Source organism: Asterias amurensis, chromosome 11 (genome assembly GCF_032118995.1).
Source record: "Asterias amurensis chromosome 11, ASM3211899v1".
Classification (NCBI taxonomy): Eukaryota; Metazoa; Echinodermata; class Asteroidea; order Forcipulatida; family Asteriidae; genus Asterias; species Asterias amurensis.
This window is the reverse complement of record NC_092658.1, coordinates 4350441-4374033: the sequence shown is the minus strand read 5'-3', so window position 1 is coordinate 4374033 and position 23593 is coordinate 4350441. Positions and strand designations below refer to the sequence as shown.

At 38.3% G+C, this 23593-nt stretch overlaps 2 protein-coding genes across 2 annotated transcripts; one reads left to right on the top strand and one right to left on the bottom strand.

Annotated features, from left to right (window-relative positions):
* Positions 1-1167: 1167 nt before the first annotated feature.
* LOC139944178 (uncharacterized) lies at positions 1168-8511 on the bottom strand. Its single transcript, XM_071941143.1, has 6 exons — positions 8219-8511; positions 6310-6467; positions 6096-6186; positions 5379-5549; positions 4887-4981; positions 1168-3376 (listed from the first exon to the last, which is right to left on the bottom strand). The coding sequence occupies exons 1-6, from the start codon at positions 8388-8390 to the stop codon at positions 3299-3301; spliced, it is 765 nt and encodes a 254-aa protein (XP_071797244.1). The 5' UTR covers positions 8391-8511; the 3' UTR covers positions 1168-3298.
* A 1139-nt stretch (positions 8512-9650) lies between these two features.
* Positions 9651-23586, top strand: LOC139943866 (tRNA-dihydrouridine(16/17) synthase [NAD(P)(+)]-like). Its single transcript, XM_071940730.1, has 11 exons — positions 9651-9769; positions 10772-11036; positions 12499-12607; positions 13111-13161; positions 14104-14299; positions 15135-15238; positions 16518-16662; positions 17357-17530; positions 18345-18490; positions 19226-19342; positions 19899-23586. The coding sequence occupies exons 2-11, from the start codon at positions 10797-10799 to the stop codon at positions 20303-20305; spliced, it is 1689 nt and encodes a 562-aa protein (XP_071796831.1). The 5' UTR covers positions 9651-9769; positions 10772-10796; the 3' UTR covers positions 20306-23586.
* Positions 23587-23593: the final 7 nt, after the last annotated feature.

Sequence of the window (23593 nt, the reverse complement as noted above, 5' to 3'; positions counted from 1 at the left end):
CAGCTTTTCATCTTGTGTAAATTCAGTTTTACCTGAACGTAATGCGTAACCTGGGTGGATTCTACAAAATCCTATTAATGTAATATATATAATGAATAGGGTAGATGGCCTTAGCTTTCGATCCAAACCGGACCTTCTTCAGAGGCAAATATATATAATATATATATATATATATTTTAATGATAAAGCACCTTACAATACAAGGCTAAAGACGACCATTTTAAGGCCAGGACTATGCAATTAAATGGGATGGGAAACTCAACTATCACCAGGGCCAGGGGCACATGGCCACCTACTCTTCGGGCTGCACATGCGTGTCATCCATACATGCGTGTGAATCCGTCTTAAAAAGTGGGGGGACATCGTAAGTCAAAACATTTTCGGTGTAGGGTCGGGGGTCTTACACAGTGCAATATTTGAGTGTCATGCTGATAGAGATGGTCAAATATATGAGGGGACTGTGTCCCCAACCTTCAAAAGGGGGTTGGGACACGGGTCCCTCTTACTCTTTTTTAATGAGGGAGGTGCTAATCAGTGAATGATAGAGCATTGGCGTGTTAAGCTTTACGGCGTGGGGTCCGGACCCGCTGCAGGGGCGGGAAAAATTGTGCGTGTTAGATGCTCTGTGGTGCAATATTAGGACGATTTTGAGGGGGCATTAAGTGTCCCCACCCTTCAGAAAGTGTCGTCATCCGTTTCCCCCAGGATTTAAACCCATGGTGGGGCACAGTGCATAGTTGAGCCGGTCAAAAACATGGAATGGGGGACATTTTGGTATTGTGTCCCCCAACCTCCAAAGGTTGGTGGTACCATCCCCTGTGTCGCCCCCCCCCCCCCCCCCGATTGATGCCCATGCATCCATAACAGCCATTTAATTATACCATGTAATAATACCTAGTAATTTCTTTTAAAATGGCAGGGGGTGAAAATGTCTATATCGCCGAACATATAGTTTGCATGACATCTCTTTTGACCGGATGCCTAGTTACATGCCTGTACAAACAAAGGCATAATTTACCCAAATATTTCCCATTATGATCTCTCTTAAAAAAAAAATGTAAGGGGCTATATATAAATTATGTCTTTTACCTACAATTACTACTGATACTACACACACGACAGAAAATAAAACTGCAAACTCAACATCATTTTATTTATTTCGTATGTATTTATTTATTTTTATTAAGTCAAAATATGCAGCTTATTTTTTAATGCTTTGGTTGTATGCACAATTGTGGGGCTTAAAGATGCTATGTCAGATTTTTGGCCCCAAACATTAAAAAAATTGATTTTTTGAGTGAATGGTATTTCAAAGAGTATCACCCGCTCTAAAGAAAAAAAGTTTAACTTTTACTTTTAATGGTCAGGAACCATGACACAAATTTAGAACGTTTAATATTAAACACATGAGCATTTGTCACGTGATATATTGTCGGGATCCCGAAAAAAAAAACTAATTTTGAGCACTTTATTTCACTGCTACTAATAATTGGCGGACTTTTTCGAGCAATGGCTCAAATGAAAGCTTGTAACTTTCTCGACCCCCATCAAAATACCTATTGAATTTTAAATCAAATGTTTTGGTCAAATCTGCCAAAAATTTGACATAGCATCTTTAAGGCCCGGCACACAGGTCTCGATATCGAGATCGAAAACGATAAGGTTAACAATGCTCGCCCTCGATTGGTTGAGTGAGCATGGGCGTATTCTGCGTGGAGCATTTCAACCATAGACTGCGTTCTCTTTGCGTCGTGATCGTTATCGTTTTCGTTACCGCTGCAGAATTGGCCTTTGTTGTACCTTTCAAGTCGTGATTCAACACGACTTTAGCAGTTTAAATTGTCCACTTTAATCCTGTGTGGGTCTTGGGAAACACAAATGGCTGCCAATTTTACTCAACCAAAAGTTTATTAATTAAAGCCTTTGTACACTTTCGGTAAACAGTATTGTCCAAGTCCCACACTTCGTGTATTACAACTTATATATAAAATAACAAACCTGTGAAAATTTAGGCTCGATCGGTCATCGGAGTCGGGAGAAAATAACGAGGAAACCCACACTTGTTTCCGCGCGTGTCATGACATGTGTTTAAAATAAATCCGTAATTCTCGCTATCGAGAATTGATATTGTTTTAATGTTTTCTCAAAAAGTAAAGCATTTCATGGAATAATATTTCAAGAGAAGTCTTTCACCATTACCTTCTGTAAACCCTGTAAATTATTTGTAAGTCTATTAATTTTGTTTTTCTGTACCGAAAGTGTATAATGGCTTTAAATAAAATCTATTTTCCGATTTTTGCAAAACAAGTTTGGTAAAATTTGATAGGCCTCATATTCACTACAGTATTCAATTACTAGTAACAGAAGTTAGCATCCAAGCCCAGTGCAAAGAAAGATAACATCAAAAGGTGATTAATTGTTATTAATTGTAAACCAAACCTAGGATAAAAGCAATTATAGTCTGTTCCCATTGTGATGTGGTCATTTGGACTCAATTGGTCATCGAAGTTGCAAGAGAGAAATGAAAGAAAAAACACAATTGTTGCACAAAATTGTCTGCTTTCAGATGGTCATACTTCAAGGCTTCAGGCCTAAAGTCTCAAATTATTTGAGTGAGAAAACATAAACTACGATAGTTCAGAGGGAGCTGTTTCTTACGAAACACGTTTTTATAACACCCCTTACCAATATTCTGCCTTTTCATTGGTTTAGAGCGCGTCACATGATATGTCATAGTTTTACTAGACGACGGCCGTGTGGTAGTGCATCGGTTTGCCGTGCGCTAGTCCGAAGACGATCACACGGCGTGCAGTACCCAGACGTCCGTGGCGTGTGCGAGGATGATACATTAATAGTCTGTAACCATTTCGGATTAAATGACACTACATGCAGCACAGTAAAAGTTTTTGCAATCTGTATTCGCGTCGTCCGTGGGTTGTAGCATTCAGGCCTGTAACTTAATAGTACAGTATTTTTGGGGTGTTATAAAACAAATATATATATAATGCTTTTACTCGTGCAATGGTTAAAACTATGACTCCCTCGGTGCATGATCCCCGGAGCGTTCTATTTTCCCTCGGCTTCGCCTCGGGAAAATAGAACGCTCCGGGGATCACCTCGGGAGTCATAGTTTTAACCATAGCACTCGAAGCAGTCAATATTTGTTTACTATCAACAGCTCTCTATTGCTGGTTTTTATGCTTAAAGTATTTTGACTAACTACAAAATAGTGACAAGCAGTTCGTCTAGGAAAACTCAAGTGAGAAGTATTATCAGCATATGGATGCATGTGGAGGATCTAATAAAAGAGTTTCAGCTTCTCATCGTACCCCAGGCTATGACGAAGCTGAGCCGGTAATTTAGTCACCTTGATACCCTGAAATAAAAAACAACATCCACCGGTCAAACATTTTCAAATTGTACCAAATCAACGTAGCGAAAATCCGAATTTCGCCTAACATCACAATGCGTGACTGACACTTCAATGTGAGGTCTATACGTGCTTGGTTTGTCGTTTCTTTTTCCAGTGCAAAAACACCGATTAAGGTAAAGTAACATTTTATTTGGAATCAGTAGGGCTTGTTTTATATAGTCTATAAACGTGTTTCTGTCCCTCGAAGTTATCGTTATAAACGCACTTTAATAGGCTTGGGCTGTCGACCCAAATCAACTGTAACCAGGGGCATGTTGCCACCTATCTCGAAGCTGGTTTACCCTCTTCGCAGTCCGTAAGGATGTATGCATGGGTATCGTCCACTGTGATCATGTGATCAGAATGCATTACCTTCCCAACTTTATAGGAAGTAATTACGGTTAAGTGAATATTCATGCTGCAATACGTAGGTTCAGTGCATGCCATAGATAAAGAATAATTTTAATTATATATCTATGGTGCATGCACGCTCGCTTACGCGAGCGTACCATGTAGAGTCATGTACTTGTCCGCCGGAAGGTTTTTGCATAGCCCCGGACACGATTGCATATGCAAAAGTGTCCAGAGCAGACAGTATTGCATGGCGTACACAATTGCATCTGACACCGGTTACTGCATTGTCACACAGTTTGCTAATCATTCACAGGAAAAATCTTTACCCTTTACAAACCCTGCAATATAGTGGGATGAAAAGCAAGTGAAGTAAGTGTCTTGACCAAGGACACAAGTGTCACAACCGGGATTCGAACCCACTCTCTGGCAACTCAGCCATCAAAACTTGAGCTCTTTGCGCTCTGGAACACTATCTATTTATTTATCTATAATCAATTTAATTGTAAAGTGAAATTGAAAGAGCACACAAACGTGAGCTTTGGTCGTTGGAATCATCGCACACATTAAATTGACAGGTATGTTGATGCAGAATAGACGCATTGGGATTGACTTCAAGGGATCGAATGTACACGTTTGATATTGTCAAGACCAGTCTTCTCAATTGGTGTATCCCATCATATGCATAAAATAACAAGCCTGTGAAAATTTGGGCTCAATCGGTCATCGAAGTTGCGAGAAAATGATGAAAGAAAAAACACCCTTATGTGCTTTCAGATAGGAATAAAAGACTTCTAGCTAGAAGTCTTTTATTATTTTAGTGAGAAATTACCTCTTTTTCAAAAGCTCGATACTTCAGAGGGAGTCGTTTCCCACAATGTTTTATACTACCAAGAGCTCTCCAATGCTCGTTACCAAGTTAGTTTTTAAGTTAACATTTGTTTTGAGTAATTACCAAACGTGATGTACCTTCCCTTTAAAAACGGTAGGCAACAACCAAGGTATAGTTATTATAACCTTATACGAAGGTAACTAACCATCAATTTAAGGGTTAAAAGTTAAAACTCTGTTGATTGACATTAATTTTGTTTTTTTAACTTGAGTGAAATACTGCAAAACTGACCTCGCACTCTGCGGGGAGCTTGAACCAACGGCCTGGATCATCGATGCCTAATTTGAAGTCGTACCAATATACAACATCAGATTGAAGTTCCATTCCTTAAAAACAAAATGAAAAATAAATGAAGCTAGTTATCTTTATTTATTTTTATCTGCCGTAACGGTAACCACAGTGACCAAGCTTTCTGATGTGATCCGAGGATAACGTACGCAATAATATGGTTGGGTGGGGGCTATAATAGCTGCGAATTATAGGCGAATTATCAAGTGTTAAAACAAACATAGAACAATGTTATCCTAACTTCAAAAGTTTAAATAATGTTTTTTTCTGTACCCCCCCCCCCCCGCCTCCCTTATGTGTTGAATTTTATTTGCAATCCCTTCGTTGATAAAGTCAGATTTTAGAAACCTCGGATTTAGGAACATTATGTTTGATGTATTTATTCGCTTATTATAATGTGTAATTCGATTATTATTGTGTATTGTTAATGGTTACCAGTGTTGGAATCGACTATTCGCATGTTTGAGCTAAGATCCACACATCCGTCTGTTTTAACGGAGACAATCTGATGAGTTGTATGGCTGTCCTCCGTCTTGGTAATATACCACTGGTCTGCGACGAGAGCTCTGTCACCTAGAGAAGCTTGACCGATAAATACAGCATCATCTGAACCGAATGAACATAACAAAGATATCTTATAAAACTCGGCATGATTGTTGTTAAGGGACGCACATTTTCAACAGTTGTGTTTTTATTGCAACATCGATGACCAATATGAGGGCAAAGTTTTTCATGTTTACATAGCTTGGGTTACACCAAGTAAAATTTTTGATAGCCCGATAGTTGCAGAAAAGCAAGCTCATTTGAATCTTTAAAGACATTTAAGAAGACTCATTTAATTCGTAGACAGTGATTTTTATTTTGGGTGCCATCTTTGATTTAGATTTTTGATCTGTGTTGGTTTGTGTTGAAGACATCCAAGTGATTTTCTTATTTTTATGTATTAAAAATATATATGTATCTTCTTATGTATTCTTATAATACTGAGGTTGACACCGTTTCATCAATGTGAAACTGATAAATGCAGGTCCTAGCCAAAGCGATGCGAAATATTGTGACAACAAAACCTAGCAAGTACTCTGTATTTATAATTCAAGAAAAAGAAGGGGAAAAAAGACAGTATGTGTCATTAAGTATGTGAACAATATTTACCTGGAACGCAGCTTTGAGGGAATTTTCCTTCTAAGGCGAACTTCTGGCATTTCACAACACCCTGCTTTGTGGTAATATAATACCCTTTCAGCTGAGTGGATAAATTTTAAAGGGAAAAACGCAGTTAAGTAGTTATACTTATAGACGTGTATAAAGGACATGGTTACAAAAAAAATTAATGATTATAATTTCAAGACAAGAAACATCAGAATACCTTATTGTAATCCATGATTACTTTCTCCGTGCCATTGGATAAATTCTCTACTATGATCTCGCGGCCAATTAGCTCGTTGATAGAGTCGTAAGCCACGCGACCTTTGGTGAATATAGTAGATAGCTTGCCCGTGTCCAACACCCCAGCAATATTGGCACCTGATGAGCACAAACACGAACAAGCGAGCCTTATTATTGTGTCATTCAGTTTCAAGATTTTGAAACTTTGCATGGTGGAAATTTAACTAAGAGAGGTTTGCCATAACACCATGTAACACGTCTCCAGGAGAATAAGTTCTTCTGAAAACGATCATCAGAGCAAACTGATCGAAACACAGTCGTTATAACCACCGGTTCTTTTCAGAACTAACACTACTCACAGAGATAATTCACATAGTGTTACCCGCAAACCCCCCTTTGGTCTGAAAACAAGTATTATAAGAGTGTTAATGTTATGACTATAAGTACTTTAAAAGGATGTACATTTGGTAATGACTTTGAAAACTAATGGCAAGTGTACGTGGTTAGAAGGCTTCTGTGATAGTTTAAAGGCAGTGGACACCCTATTGGTAATTACTCAAAATAATTATTAGCATAAAACCTTACTTGGAAATGAGTAATGGGAGAGGTTGGTAGTATAAAACATTGTGAGAAACGGCTCCCTCTGAAGTGACGTAGTTTTTGAGAAAGAAGTAATTTTGCACGAATTTGATTTCGAGACCTCAGATTTAGGTCTCGAAATCAAGCATCTGAAAGCACACAACTTCGTGTGACACTGGTACGACAAGGGTGTTTTTTCTTTCATTAATATCTCGCAACTTCGACGACCAATTGAGCTCAAATTTTCACAGGTTTATTATGTTATGCATATGTTGAGAAACACCAACTGTGAAGACTGGTCTTAGACAATTACCAATAGTGTCCACTGTCTTTAATGCTTTTTGAGAAACATTTCACTCCTCGTACTGTACGTTTAATGGAAAAGATATCACAGTGACGCCTTTAAGATTCTACGTGGACATAAAATCAGTATTTGAATCGGAGTTTTCTCTTTGAGATGAAAAATGTTCACATGTAATTTTTATTTTAATACCCCTACATCGTCACAATAGGATTGAAGCAATAGAACGGTTCCCCAAAGCTGCGTTGACTTTTAGGCACTGGATACTATTGGTTATTGTCAAAGACCAGTATTCTCACTTGGTGTATCTCAACATGCATAAAATAACAAACCTGTGAAAATTTGAGCTCATGGTTGTTGAAGTTGTGAGATAATAATTTGAAAGAAAAAAACACGCTTGTAATACACAGTTGTGTGCTTTCAGATGCTTGATTTCGAGACTTCAAAATTATAAATCTGAGGTCTCGAAATCAAATTCTTGGAAAATTACTTCTTTCTCGAAAACTACGTTACTTCAGAGGGAGCCGTTTCTTACAATATTTTATACCCCATTGCTTGTTACCAAGTAAGTTTTTATGCTAAAAATTATTTTGAGTAATTACCAATAGTGTCCACTGCCTTTGGTAATGCCCTATGTGCAGAGTGAGATTACCATAGCACCCTCCGCGAATGATCACACATAATACCATTATTCTAAAGGCAAACTGACACTTGGTATACGCTATTATTTCATCCTCAAATGAAGAGTTAACACAAACTAAAAATCAACAGTAATTCGCTTGTTTTATTCAGTATGCAATAATATTTGGTCTGCAATGAAACATTTTTAACGTCACCTTTGTATAGTTTATAATAACATTTGGAGCATTGTGAGTTCATTTTTTGAGAGTAGTTTGAGAATGGTTTGGTTACACAAAACAAAAGTTGTTCCTTATGCTTATTTTTTTAAAGTGACGAACCGTAGAGGAGCCAGGTACAACATTCATATCCATGACAAAACTAAACTTACTTAAATGTGTGGTATACTGTGCTGGAGCGCAACAGCGTTCAGGATCCATAGGACCGGCCTCATTGAGGTGGATCGGGCCGGCCTCATCGGGCCGGGTCGGCGCGCCGGATATCGGCGGGAGTCGCGCGGCCGACACGGTGACCAGGATGCCGAGGAAAGCAACAAAATACATGGTACGCCTGTTTCGATGATCTGACACTAAAAGTTCTACAATGTTACCTTGCAGAGCCCCTGAGGTGTCAATGTACGGTTGCGATAAGTCCTTTGCTCAGCTCATAGCTGGGTAAATCAGGCGAAATATCAGCTACCCTGGCAAGTCTATGGCTTAGAGGGTCAGAGTGGGTCATTTCGTTTCAATAAAAAAAGTGCTTACAACCCTGGAAGAGTGAGTCCATCCGACAGGGGGCCTAGATCGAACGGATGACTGATTTCTAGTCTGCCTTTCTACAACAACAAAATCTTCTGAAGAAAAAAAAATCTTTTGAAAAATAAATCTTTAAAAAAATTTAAGCGACACGAACAAGTTGACCTCGTTCTTTTTAAGAAGTTGTTTGCCTATAATGTCATAAGCAATGTCATGTTTGGCTTTTGCATCACCTTGGCATTGCAAAATTCTGCCAGCTTTATCAAAAAAACACCATGTGAAAAACTATTACGACGTCGAACTCAGTTGGCTTTGGCACTGACAGGCAAAATTCTGCCAGCTTTATCAAAAAAACACCATGTGAAAAACTAATACAACGTCGAACTCAGTTGGCTTTGCCTTTTCGACAAATAAACAGCCAGCAACGGTTTATTTGGCAGTAATTTATATTATTTATTCGTTGTTATTATTATCTATAGATTGTGTTAAAAAAAGAAAAGTATCGCCCACCCCTTTCCTACCCCCACCCCAACCCCCATCCCCCCCCCCCCAAATAAAAATGGAAAAATGTCTGGTAAACATTGCCGCCACTAGCCCACTTTCTAGTTATGTTGTGCATGCACAAAACAATTTTATTGTTCGATCTGTAGGCCTAGCCTTGAGGCGCTTTTTAAAGCCTTTTTTAGCCTCATCTACCACCACTAACACTAACAAAGGCCCAACACGAACACGCTCTTAAAAAAATACCATTGCGGCAAAGGAACCATTTTCTTTTACACAAAGCTCCAAAAGTGCCACCCTTATTTTGATGTTGCTGTCAAACATCTGAATTTTTCTCCTTGTTTTGCGGATTTGATTTGATTCGAAAGGCCTGTCACTCGCTCATTGAAACCGAATAAACCTAGCATAAGCTGAAACATTAATTTTCTATAAGCTTATTAATTTTTCACAAAATTAAATAATGTCCACATAAAAAGAAAAGGGCGCCACCATGTGATGTAAGGTTCTTCCAGACAGTCTGGTTCTGGGGGTACCGGGACCCTTTAGTTTCAGCGTTAAAACGAACAGGTGACACGACATTCTATAAGTGAGCACAAAAAACGTGAAAGCAATTCAGTGATTGTGAAAATTAAACATTACTTTTTTTGGTCGGGTTGTTATTAATTTGTACTTACAAGTAGTAGAAGGTGAGTAAATAAGTTGTTTCCATTGATGTTTCTAAGTTTTTTGTATACTGATTTTGCAGATCAACGGAACTTTTACATACACTTTTGACTTTATCATTCAGTTTTCAGGATAACTTTCTGTATTCATGGTATTGCGCCACCACCTTTTTTATTTTATGTTAACCCTTTTCACAAATCTTTACAAAGAAAAACTAAAAATAAAACTGATCTTATTGAGATAAATTAGATACTGTATTATTTCATATCAAATGAAAAAGTGGTGGCACCATATGGATTTTTTTGTTTAGTGCCTGAGATGCATTGTTTACTTAAAAAAAAAGAAAAGGGGGGCAAGTGTCATGACTCGACTGGGTATTGAAGTTCAATTTGAATCCACTCTTTCTTTGCTGCTGACAATCATCAGATCATGTGGGAAGGCATATGGTTTATGGGGCAGTTTGCTGTGGATGTATATGTTGCTTACTTACTAACTTACTTTAGTTTAATCCATCGATGCTTGTAGGGCACTGCCTGTTCATCAATCGAGGGGTTGTCAATAGACCCAGTAACTGGGGCGCTGTATTCTTTTTTTTGAAATTTTAAGGAAATGTCAAAATTTTGAAAAAGGAATACAGCGCCCCAGTTACTGGGTCTAGTTTGTCATATGTGCATCTTTCCGTAAAAACATCTATAAGGTTTAATCACTTGCATTGCAATGATTCTGTTCATGTCATTTGCTGATCAGTGTCAAATAGGGATGGTAGATTTTTCCCGTAGTTGTCAAGTCTGTTTTTGAAGGAGTTTACAGATGGAGCTGGTAGCTCGTTCCATGAGTCTACCAGTACCACTCTGTTGGAGAAAAAGAATTTCCTCACATCCAGGTGTGCATAAGTCTTGCTTAGCTTTAGGGAGTGGCCCCGTGTTCTCTCTCCAGATACACGTGGTACATGTACCTGTGTTGTGTTTTTGGTCCAAAGTAAATCTCCAGGAGTATCATTTTTTTTCTTCAAATTTCAATAACAGGTAACCACAGAAAGTGAATCCAAAGATGCCATCATCTCCAAAGCGTGAAGGATACGATTTCTGGGAGAAGACCCTGGGCAAACCTCGCCTCTTGGTGGCGCCCATGGTTGATCAGAGCGAATTGGCATGGAGACTTCTAAGTCGACGCCATGGGGCTCAGCTTTGCTACACGCCAATGTTTCACGCAGCGGTGTTCTCACGGGATCCTCACTATCGTAGTGAGGCTTTGGCATCGTGTTCAGAGGATAAACCACTCATTGTGCAGGTAGCAATTTATCACAAAGTCATATGAGTTTTGTCTAATATTTTGGTTGCTTTTTAAAGAAACTGGCCACTATTGGTAATTGTCAAAGACCAGTCTTCTCTCTTGGTGTATCTCAACAATATGCATAAAAATAACGAACCCGTGAAAATTTGAGCTCAAGTGGTTGTCGAAGTTGCGAGATAATAATGAAAGAAAAACACCCTTGTCACACGAAGTTGTGTGCTTTCAGATGCTTGATTTCGAAAACTCGAAATCTAATTATAAAATTAGTTCTTTCCAGAAAACTACAATGTATGTTACTTCAGAGGGAGCTGTTTCTTACTATGATTTTTACTATCAAATAATTCACAGCTCCCCATTACTTGATACCAAGTAAGGTTTTGTGCTAATACTTATTTTGAGTAATTACCAATAGTGTCCACTAAATAGGTCAATTAAATATTCATTGAGATTATTCTCAATCCATCTTGAAAAAAATTGATTGGGATCAACTTTCATCATACATTATGAATTGTTATTTCTACTCTTTTCAAAAAGATAAACTGCATCAGGGAAAAAGAATATTTTTTTTGGTTCTTGTTATCCAAACACAATGTGTGATTTCAAGCACTCTGTGCTTTCTGAAAGAAGTCCAGAGGCACAATACGTACTACTATTGTAGGGTGGGATTCGACAACTTTACTCTGCTATTCTGGACCAGATGTTTTCAGCTTTGAAAGGGCAAGGCCATTTTCAATTTTGCAACGGACTCTTGCACTGGGAAGATTTATTCAAACAAGTTTCATCACATCAAGCTTGTGATGTGTCAAGATGTTTCACTGATCTCTCTACTAAGCTTGGGCGATATCGCGATATTAATTTGGACACGATTTCGATATCGGATGGATTTGGTTTTAAACGAAATATCAATATATCGCGATATATCGCGATATATCGCGATATATCGCGATATATCGCGATAATCGCGATATATCGATATATCAATTAAATATCGCGATGTATTTGCTAGCTGATACCTCATAGATTTGGAGTAAAACCAGAAGAATAGGTCATTAGAACACCTCTCTTATACTAGGACCGTCTCTTCTACAACTTTCACTTGGAGATTTAAGACTGATGATGTCAAATTTCATTAATCGCGATTTTATCGAATATCGCGATATATTGTCGGCGATATATCGTGAATAAAATAAATCGATATCGCCCAAGCTTACTCTCTACTACACCTTCAGATTTTCTTAAAAGAGGTAAACTTGGCATCACAGAGATGAACAAACTTGGCCCTTGTTATGGCAAGTCTTTTAGATATCTACATTTGAAATGATGTACAGACATTCCATAATCTTTAGGTCGTTGGTTCAAATCCTGCTTTGTTCAACTCCAAATGACTTTGACTTTCATACAATATCATCCCTGTTATAAATATGTTTCTAAACTTGTGAATATATATAATTGTTTTCAGTTCAGTGCTAACGATCCTGATGATTTTCTGCGTGCTGCTTTGTTGGCTCAAGATCACTGTGATGCCGTGGATCTGAACCTGGGATGCCCTCAGGCGAACGCCAAGAAAGGTGACGTAATTATTATTTTTGTTTTTATCCAACCGCACAAATATTGATTTAGTGCCAATAACAGGATGGATTAAGATGTGGGAGGAAAACCCAAACTCGGAAAAAGCCCATGCAAGGTAGGGACTGAAGACCCAATCCCTATTCAAGGCTCCGGTCTGAGTCTGGATTTGAACCGAGGCCCACAAATGTGAAAAGCAGGCAAACTAACACGGTTGGCCTTTTTGTGGAGTCGACAACTAATTGACGTGCCGTGTTAGTTCACACTGTATGATGAAAACTCTACAATTTCGAGCCATTTTAGTGTGGTTAATTATATAACATATTTAAATATCTTTCTAACCATATGTCATATTTTATAACAAACCAATTCAAACGCTTTTCATAGACCAACTCGCCTGATCCAAGGCAACATGTCCCTTTAAAAAAAGGAAAGGGGTTTGCACAGCTTGGTCTGGCATGGTTGTGTCTTTAATAAGACTTGATTGTTATATTCTTCATTGTAGGTCGATATGGAGCCTTCTTGCAAGAAGATTGGGACGCAATCTTCAACATTGGTAAGAATAGACTCTCATTGTTAACTTTCTTTTCGATGGAAAGAGATTTATCATTTAGGTTCGATCATCATAATCATGTCTTATAGCCTCAAAGACACTGGACGCTATTGGTAATTGTCAAAGACCAGTCTTCTCACATGGTGTATCTCAACAATGCATAAAATAACAATCCTGTGAAAATTTGAGCTCAATTGGTCGTCGAAGTTGCAAGATAATGAATGAAAAAACACCCTTGTCATACGAGGTTGTGTGCTTTCAGATGCTTGATTTCGAGACCTCAAAATCTTTTTTTGAGGTCTCTAAATCACATTCAAGGAAAGTTACTTCTTTCTCGAAAACTATGTTAATTCAGAGGGAGCTGTTTCTCACAATGTTTTATACTGTCAACAGCTCCCCATTACTCGTTACCAAGTAGGGTTTTATGCTAATAATTATTTTGAGTAATTACCAAAAGTGTCCACTGCCTTTAAGGCTGTTTGGGCGACCCTGCACTTATGATGATGTGGCTCAACTCTAGAGGGCTCGAAGATCAAAATGTTTACTTGACCAGAAGTCTCTGTAGTACAAGACCTGTAGAATCCAAGTGATAAATAAAACCTTCCTGAGCCCTGAAAACATGCATTTAAATGCACTAAGACATCTGCAAGAGAAAATTGATCTCATCTGTCAGTATAATGCATTACTCATAGAATATAAAAATATTTTTCACACGCAAACTTGATTTGTTCTGATCAATATACTACACAGTGACTAGTGACGTATTATTATATAATTGTATTACACGGTGAGGTTCTGTTATTCAATTGAAAAAAACACAAGACCAACAAACTTGTCTCGTAATAAGTTTACAGGCCTACACTTCAACCACTGACCTCAGGCCTGTTGTCCTGTGTAAAATTAAAACTCTTTTTTTACGATTACAATTTTTAAATCTTGCTGCAGTTAGTCTTGCTCATAAGCGCCTGGCCGTCCCCGTGACCTGCAAGATTCGCATCTTTGAAGAGACCAGTAAGACGATAGAGTATGCTAAGATGTTAGAGAGAGCAGGCTGTCAGATGCTAACTGTACATGGCAGGACGAGAGACATGAAGGGTCCAAAGACTGGCTTGGCTAACTGGGATGTCATTAAGGCGGTCAAGTAAGTCATTTTACATTTATCTTTGGATTATCAAATCAAATGAAGATTGTGTAAGATTTACATGAGGTGATTGAAGCAACCATAATACAACACCTTGAAACAAATACACGAGACGCAGATAATGCGGCCAGACCATTTCAGAATATCCCTTTCCTTATACATGTACTTTTTGTAGAGGGTGTGCTAGGTTATTGTTTGTTCATTACACAACACACACAACTTACGGCCTACATCTCAGATCAATTAAGTGTCTTGCTCAAGAACACAAGTGTCATGAGCGGAACTCGAAGCAATTCTCTGACAGTGCGAGTACTAATGCAACTAGATCACTAGGCAAAGACACTCTAAATGTCAAACAGTTTAGTGTGGAATGTCCATGAATTAGAATACTCTGATTTGGGACTGAGCTCTTCTGGTCGGATCACTAAGGGAATGTAGGTGAATTATCCCATTGCTCTTGTGCACCAAGTTTGATCATTTTTTTCTCATTCAAAATTAACATTGTGCTCATAGCGGCGCGCTGCTGTCAAAACAAACCTTACTTTTATGGAGAGTAAATTGTTGATGATCTACATGTATGAAATCATTTTCAAAATATTTCCAATAGACTTTATGCATAAGACGTCATTGCAGTAGGGCGCCCTCACCTAGAGGTCAAAAGGAGGCTGTTCATTGGCCAATACTGTGCGCCGCGCGTACAAATCTGTGCATCTCGATTGTTTCGTCACCGTTTTTCCTCTAAGATGGCGGCTGGATGACGTCAATGCATAAGGTCTATGGTTCAACCAACATGAACCAATTTTCAGTCACATTTGCAACCCTTGTTTTCCCACAGACAAAATCTAAGCATCCCTGTATTTGCAAATGGTAACATCCAGTACCTGAGTGATGTGGAACGCTGCATTGAGGAAACGGGGGTGGACGGAATTATGACAGCAGGTGTGTGTTTTGGGTTTTTTTTTCAAAAGTTTATTTAAAATAGTGTTTTTTGGCCTCGCCGACTAGTGAAATTTATTTCTCGACAAGTTGCGCCTCAAACAGTTACGACTTCGACACTAGTCACATTTATTATAGTTGCCAGGATGCGTTGGAGCATATTGTTTGCGCAATAGTGAAATTCACGCTGAAAGGATTTGTGAAGTATCACCGATATGTGAGATGGAAATAAGTCACCAGTATGAGAGGAATCACCAAAGTGGAGAATAATAGTTTTTGCCTTAAAGCCATTGGACCCTTTCGGTACAGAAAAAAAAAAAAAAGTTCACAGATTTACAAATAATTTACAGGGTTTACAGAAGGTAATGGTGAAAGACTTCTCTTGAAATATTAGTCCATGAAATGCTTTACTTTTTGAGAAAACGGTAAAACAATATAAATTCTCGTTAACGAGAATTACGGATTTGTTATAAACACATGTCATGACACGGCGAAACGGGCGAAAACAGGAGTGGGTTTTCCCGTTATTTTCTCCCGACTCCGATGTCCGATTGAGCCTAAATTTCCACAGGATTGTTATTTTATATATAAGTTGTGATACACGAAGTGTGGGACTTGGACAATACTGTTTACCGAAAGTGTATAATGGCTTTAACGATAACTGTTTTTTTGCTCAACAACTTTAACTTGTGAACTGCAATAATTGTGTGTCTGCATTACAAGTCAATTAAAACCTGAACCGGGCATGTGTGTGGCTCATCACACTGTGTGTGTGGTTAAACAATGCAATTGTGTGTGTACCATTGAGTACAGTAAACCAGCTAAATGCACCATGACCTCATTTGCATAATGTTGTTGTATGGAGCGCCTGCTAGGGCACATTTAGAAATAAAACAAATCACAAAATTGTCACTACAGATTGAAGGATTGTTTCACTAATGTCTGACTGTGTTTCGGAAGTAAACTATGTTAATGTGAAGAGTCGTGAGCGACACAATTGGTTTACCACGCAGGTAGTCGCGAATATTTTTGTAGTAGATTCAGAATTATTTGTCAGATAAGACTCTCATCCATTGACTATCGATTGATCAGTTAATGCTCAGTAAACAACAAAACAAATCAATTGTTGATTTTTGATTCATTATTCATTGATGATTGATAAATAAATCATAATAACATCATTATCCTCTCTGTTTGATACACATAAACTGCTTTTAATATCTTGCAATTGCACATCATCAAGTTTGAGTTATTTCAATACTTTTGCCTTTTTTTTGCTCAGAGGGAAATCTTTACAACCCCGCACTTTTTGAGGGAGTGCAGCCCCCTGCGTGGGAGATGGCTGAAGAATATTTACAGCTTGTTCAGCAGTATCCATGCCCAATGGCCTTTGTCAGGGGGCACCTCTTCAAACTTTGGCACCACAGGTATTTCTTAACACTCTCAATAAATACACAGCTTTAAATTCAGTACGTTGAATGATAGAAAAACTACATGTATGCCAGCCTGTACAGTTACAATTTCCCTTGTACAGCAGATCAAATTGCTACACAAATTGTATCAGTTGCTACTAAAACAAAAACATCATTTGCCACTCAACAGTAGCATTCAGTTTGCACAGAACAAGTTCAATCTAAAGTGTTTGCTATACATTAATGCTGGACAAAATCATTCCTTGCTGTAATATGATATCATGCGGTGAATGCATACAGAGTACACAGTCAACCCTCCTACTGTCTGACCATCAATATCATCCAATTTGGTTTTGAATGATAGAAAAACTATGCTAGCCTGTAATTTGATATCATGTGGTGAATGCATACAAAGTACACAGTCAACCCTTCTACTGTCGGACCATTCAATTTCATCAACTGTGGTTCATAATGATATAAAAACTTATCAGTTCTATGGCTTCTGACTGGCACCCCTGAACAAAGGTATTGACAAACAAGGAGACTGTCAACACAGGGCTAGACAGTGACGGCAGGTTAATCCTGAGGTCGTTGGTTCTAGTCATTTATTCTATGTTCAACCCCAAATATACTTTTTTTTGTAAACCTCTAAATCTATTATAATGTCATTGATACATTGATGGATATCACTTTGAACTTGTCCACTCAGCCTGACGGTCCACCATGACCTTCGTGCCAGGATGGCCAACGCAAAGACTCTTGATGACTTCATGAGCGTCAGTCAAGACTTACGACTTGTCTGCGAGGAAGAAGCCAAACAAGACGGACAAGATGACGGTAAAGGGATTCCACACTGGCGCTGTCAGCCCTACATCAGACCAACGTAAGCATCATATGAACTCCTAACCCCTGTAGAGTATTATTATTTGGTTATACCCTTACACTGATGTGTGTAAAGCACCAAATACATAATATAATATCGAAGTCTTATATAGCGCACGTATCTACCAAACAAGGTACTCAAGGCGCTGAGTATATACAAACTTTCAGAAAGATAGGTAATTGCAGTGATGAATTCTGAGACCCAATTATTTAGCACCTTATAAGGGTTTACAAGGTGCTAAGGCGCATTAAGCAGCCACAACCAGGAACACCGGGGCGAACCCCTTCTCTTTTCGATAAGTGCACTGGGTTCTTTTACATGCGTTACACAACACATGGGGACCAACGGCTTTACGTCCCATCCGAAGGACAAAGCAATGGTTAAGTGTCTTGCTCAAGGACACAGTGTCACGACTGGGGATTCGAACCCACACTCTGCTGATCAGATACACCAGAGCTTGAATTCGGTGCTCTTAACCGCTCGGCCACGACACTTCCACTTTCCTGAGTCCTGTGAACAAAGTTCACAGGCATATTTACTTTGCTTGGATGGGGTTCAAACCCACAACCTTTGCCATTCTACAGCAGATTATCACTAGACCACCGAGATTGGCCCGGAAGCTAGAGACACGACAATGTTGATAGATCATTTAATATTGGGTGAGAAAAACTTACTACAACGGAATTTGAACCTGCCATCTCTAGATTCAAGTCCTGGTGCTCCCATGTTGGCCGTCTCCATATTTTGTCAATAACTTTGTTCCCTAATAGTTTATTACTTGACAATGAAATTAGTTTATCAATTTTCTTTGAAGACCTGAGGAGACGAAGCAAAGAATGTTGGAGAAGAGTCTGAAACGGCCGCTGAGTGAAGGAAACGAACAGGAAAGTGAGGTTCCCTTCATGTCCAAGAACGCTCTGAAGAAACTAAAGCAATGGGGGACAGTACATAAAAAGAAAGGTGAGTTCTGCAGACATGGTACTTTTAAAGAAATGGACTACCAGGGGTGAAGCACAGATGTATGACAGGGTAGATGGAATGTCGTGTTCGAGCGATTAAAGACACTGGACACTATTTGTAATTGCCAAAGACCAGTCTTCTCACTTGGTGTATCTCAACATATGCATCTCAAAATCAAATTTGTGGAAAATTACTTCTTTTTCAAAAACTATGTTACTTCAGAGGGAGTCGTTTCTCACAATGTTTTACACTATCAACAGCTCCCCATTACTTGTTACCAAGTAGAGTTTTATGCTAAAATTATTTTGAGTAGTTACCAATAGTGTCCATTGCCTTTAAGTACACCGCACTCAAGCTTTTACTGTTTCTGATCAGTGTAGAGTGTGAGTTTGAGTCACAGTCTTGACACTTGTGTCCCCGAGCAAGACACTTAACCATTATTGCATCGTCCTTTTGATGGGATGTAAAACTGTAGGTCCCATTTGTTGATTATTGCATTCTTGTGCTTTCTGATAGGTTGGCTGCAGATTACTCCACAGCATCATGTCAACCGTTGCACTGATGACTGAGCTATGTTTATAAATTGTGTCGGATATTTGGAACATGAAAAATAACAAGCACTTTCAGATGACCTTAAATGTTTTTAAACATGGTATGAGAACTAATTATCGATGAGACTATTTCTGAATTTAAAATTGAACACTATATGTATGTAATAATTTGCCATGTTTACAGGACGGCATTTTGATCCATGTGGTACGTGTAGCAACCCTCGTGGTTTGAGTTGTGTGTTCAAGCTGTGCAGAGCTTGCTGTAAAGATAAAGCACGACAAGCTGTTGAAGACTGCCCGAGTAAGTTTGAAAATATTCTTGAAGAATCATTAATTTAGGTGTACTATGTTTGGGATTTATTTGTTAGTTCTGGTTGTGAGGTCGAGGATACTCAGAAAAGCAAACTTAATGACTATAAGAACCAATGGAGAGAAGACAAGAAAGGAAATTTCAAGTTGGAGGAAACTCCAAAGAACTTTTCCAGGGAAAACCCATGCAGTCAAGTAGGGATTGAAAACCCAATCCACATAGTGCCACCGGTGGGATTCAAACTGCGGTCCTAGAGGTGGAAGGTGAGGAAAGGTACCACAACCTTGACTACACCAACCTGACCACCCTATGAGTTAGGTGAGATTGTATTCAATTAAAAATCCTTCTCTTAAGCTGGTTTTGGTCAGATATGTATTGATTGGTGATGTGCGTCAACACAACATACTACCCTTGTGCAACAACTGCATATCCTGCATGGAGCTGGAGATCGGCTTTACTCACTGCGTTATACATGTACTTGTTACAAATTTGTGCCTTATTGTTATTATTACTGAAGAATTTCTGGGCTTTTTATGTTTGTTTTCAGGTCACAGATTTTTGTTCAAAACAAAGATTGAACGCAGAAAATACTGGGAGGCTCAGCAAGCTGCCAAAGCACTAGAAATGCAAACAGAAATACCAACGGAGCATCCTAGGTGTGCCCTCGCAGCTACCCAAGCAACCATGACTGGTGACCTCACAGCTACCCTAACAGACATGCCCGGTGACCCCACAACTACCCTTACAGACATGCCCGGTGACCTCACAGCTACCCTAACAGACATGCCCGGTGACCCCACAACTACTCTAACAGACATGCCCTGTGACCAAACAGCAGAAGCGATCCAGGACAGAGTTGAAAGTGAACATGATGTGGCGGAAGACATCAAAGATGAAAGGGCGCCCTCTAGAGACCGACTGACCATCTCAAACATATCTTCTGCAGTATCGTGACAGGCCCACAATTACTTCATGTGATAAAAGGCTATTTTAGAATCATGGAGAATCGAGTATATTTTGAAACTATTTTTATGGCGAGTTTTGAAGTTTTCATTTTTAAATGTGAATTTCTTTCCAGTTTAAGCTGATTCAGGAGAGTGTTATTTTAATAGGGAAAATGCAGAAAACTTTGGTTTAAGAAAAATGTCAGGTGGGTCGCAACACTTTGTCAAAAGTGCTCAAATTTATTATTTCAATGCAATTACTCATAAATATACATTATAAACAAACTTCTATCCATATCTTTTTAATGTGTTTGTTTTTAAGCTCTGGAGTAGCGCTGTTTTTGTAAAGAGTACATTTTTACACTTTTTGTGAAGTTCACAGATTTGTCATTTAAAGTAAGAGCCCTTAAAAATATTGGTTTTACTGGTTGGATGGTGTTGCTAACAAATAGAAAAGGCACATAGATGTTCTGCAATAATTTTCTAATATCTTAATATACAGTGCTCAAATTTGGGGTAAAAAAAACACAAGACTGCAGGGCTGGTAGCGCAAAACTTTTACTGGACCAGAGAAGTTGTTACAAGACTGGAATCAAACTGAGAAGAACACTAAGTACACGATTTCACATTTAAAAAGGCACTGCACACTATTGGTAATTGTCAAAGACCAGTGTTCTCACTTGGTGTATCCCATCATAAGCATAAAATAACAAGCCTTTGGAAATTTGGGCTCAATTGGTCATCAAAGTTGCGAGAAAATGATGAAAGAAAAAACACCCTTGTTGGACGAATTTGTGTGCTTTCCAGATAGGAATAAAAATCTTTAATATTTTAGTGAGAAATTACCTCTTTCTCAAAACCTACGTTACTTCAGAGGGAGTCGTTCCCCACAATGTTTTGTACTATCGACAGCTCTCAAATGCTTGTTACCAAGTCAGTTTTTAAGTTAATATTTGTTTTGAGTAATTACCAAACGTGCCCTTTAAGCTGTGTTTCTGAACAAACACTAAAAGAAGATTTATCTCATATTATGTTTGGGTTTCAATACTCAAAAGAAATTGAAAGATATTTGTATTTATCAACTTTAAATTTAAAATGCAGACTGCTGTAAGTTTACTGGGCAACACTAAATTCACTGGCCTAGGGCCTTGAGGTCCAGTGTTAATTTTGAGCCTTGGAAATACAAACGTCAAAGTGATCTATCAACTGAAACATTGTAGTGTGTTGTGCTCAAGTTCCCCCCCCCCTCCAGTCCTGCAGGAACCACCCACAGGCATATTACTCAGGTGGGATTCCAACTCACAAAAGCAGTACTCCAGATGCCAGTCTGAATCGTGTATTTCTATTAACCCCAACACTGTTGTCACAGTCTGACCATAGTCAGCCATTTGTGAAGAATGCTTTAAATCAAGATATCGTGCATATTAGACTTGTGGACAAGTCGTTAAATCAGCCCCACGCGCTGAGATCACTATCTCAGCGCGTGGGGGCTATTTAACGACTTGTCCACAAGTCTACGTGCATATCGAACTGTATATAAATGCATCATCTAAACTACACTACACACTACACTCATATGAAAAGATCTGTCTGTAGTATATTACACATACTTTAGATTCTCTTTTATTTACTAATTATTCAGGTAATTAAAGGAATAATTGCTTTAAAGTTGATGTAGGCACTATCATATGGTCATTTATTCCTGTATATAGAATTTCTGGCAGTCTCGGATTTAGACATTTTTTCATGACTTTAATTTGGGTCATGATGGGTATGAATTGAACTCAACTCTCGCCTAATCTGAACTTGGGCGCAATGCTTGTGACTCTGGACTGAAAATGGCTGAAAATCATGTGTACAAGGCTATAGCCTTGTGTACTTAAAAAATGTTGCTTGAAAATGTGTACTATAGCCTTGTGTACATGTACTTGTCAAATTTTGCCTGAAAATGTTCGCAACAGTTCTTCTGTAAGGGGTTTAGAGGAAACTCTCAAAACATTGTTATTCACTCAAGCTTATAGCCCATAAGATATTAATTTGTTTTCTCTCAGGTACTTTTCTTTCAATTGATCTTAGCAAAACAAAGTACATATTAAAGGCAGTGGACACTATTGGTAATTACTCAAAATAATTATTAGCATAAAACCTTTCTTGGTGACGAGTAATGGGGAGAGGTTGATGGTATAAAACATTGTGAGAAACGGCTCCATCTGAAGTGCCATAGTTTTCGAGAAAGAAGTAATTTTCCACGAGTTTGATTTCGAGACCTCAGATTTAGAACTTGAGGTCTCAAAATCAACCATCTAAACGCACACAACTTCGTGTGACAAGGGTTATTTTGCTTTCATTATTATCTCGCAACTTCGATGACCGATTGAGCTCAAATTTTCACAGGTTTGTTATTTTATGCATATGTTGAGATACACCGACTGTGAAGGCTAGTCTTTGACAATTACCAATAGTGTCCACTGTCTTTAAATGAAAGAATTCACCAAGCCTTCAAGCAATATCTGTTTTAAAGTCGTTCTTTTTATTAGCACAACGATTTTGACAATAATCATTCCAAGTTTGTTTTTAATTTAATAAATTAGTATACATTGTACAAGTACAATGGATTACTTTCTATTTACACTCGTATTTATGAATAAAAAATATATTATTTTGATTTTGCAAACACTGATCATGGATGTTACATTGTCAACAAAACACACAGTAGTATGATGGGATGAACCTCTTGTTTAAAGTAATATATAATAAAGAATTCTTCATGTTACAAAAAAAACAAAAAGATTAAAGTAATTACTAATATTACAATGCACTTTTGTGTCAAATGTTTTTTCTTACATCTGAACCTTTATAGAACACCAACAAAATTACACAACTGTTAGTTTCAAGAAGGTACACCATTGCATTGTATTGGTAACAATTTAGTTACATGTAAATATTTTTAAATGTAAATATCAGAAAATCCCACACTAAATTTCAAAAAAGGGCTGTTTTGATTTTCACAACAGAGGGGTTAACCTTTGGTAAATATCAAACACTACTTGCTATAAGCACTGCAGCTGTCGATAATGTATTACATTAAAGGAACACGTTGCCTTGGATCGGACGAGTTGGTCTTTGAAAAGCGTTTGTAACTGTTTTTTATAAAATGCATATGGGTAGAAAGATGTTGTAAAAGTAGAATACAATAATCCACACAAACATGCCTCAAAATTGCATGGTTTTCCTTCAACCACGTCGACTAACACGGTCGGCCATAAAACAGTAAAAGGAAAATCACGCAATTTCGAGG

Bases quoted from the DNA above. Each gene is read 5' to 3' on its own strand.
- LOC139944178 (XM_071941143.1), bottom strand. From the start codon at position 8,390: ATGTATTTTGTTGCTTTCCTCGGCATCCTGGTCACCGTGTCGGCCGCG. The intron at 6,187-6,309 runs GTATTCTGATGT...TTATCCACTCAG, and splicing joins TAATCATGGATTACAATAAG to CTGAAAGGGTATTATATTAC. The intron at 3,377-4,886 runs GTCAGTTTTGCA...TTTTTATTTCAG, and splicing joins AGCTCCCCGCAGAGTGCGAG to GGTATCAAGGTGACTAAATT.
- LOC139943866 (XM_071940730.1), top strand. From the start codon at position 10,797: ATGCCATCATCTCCAAAGCGTGAAGGATACGATTTCTGGGAGAAGACC. The intron at 16,663-17,356 runs GTATTTCTTAAC...TTGTCCACTCAG, and splicing joins TTCAAACTTTGGCACCACAG to CCTGACGGTCCACCATGACC. The intron at 18,491-19,225 runs GTGAGTTCTGCA...CCATGTTTACAG, and splicing joins GACAGTACATAAAAAGAAAG to GACGGCATTTTGATCCATGT.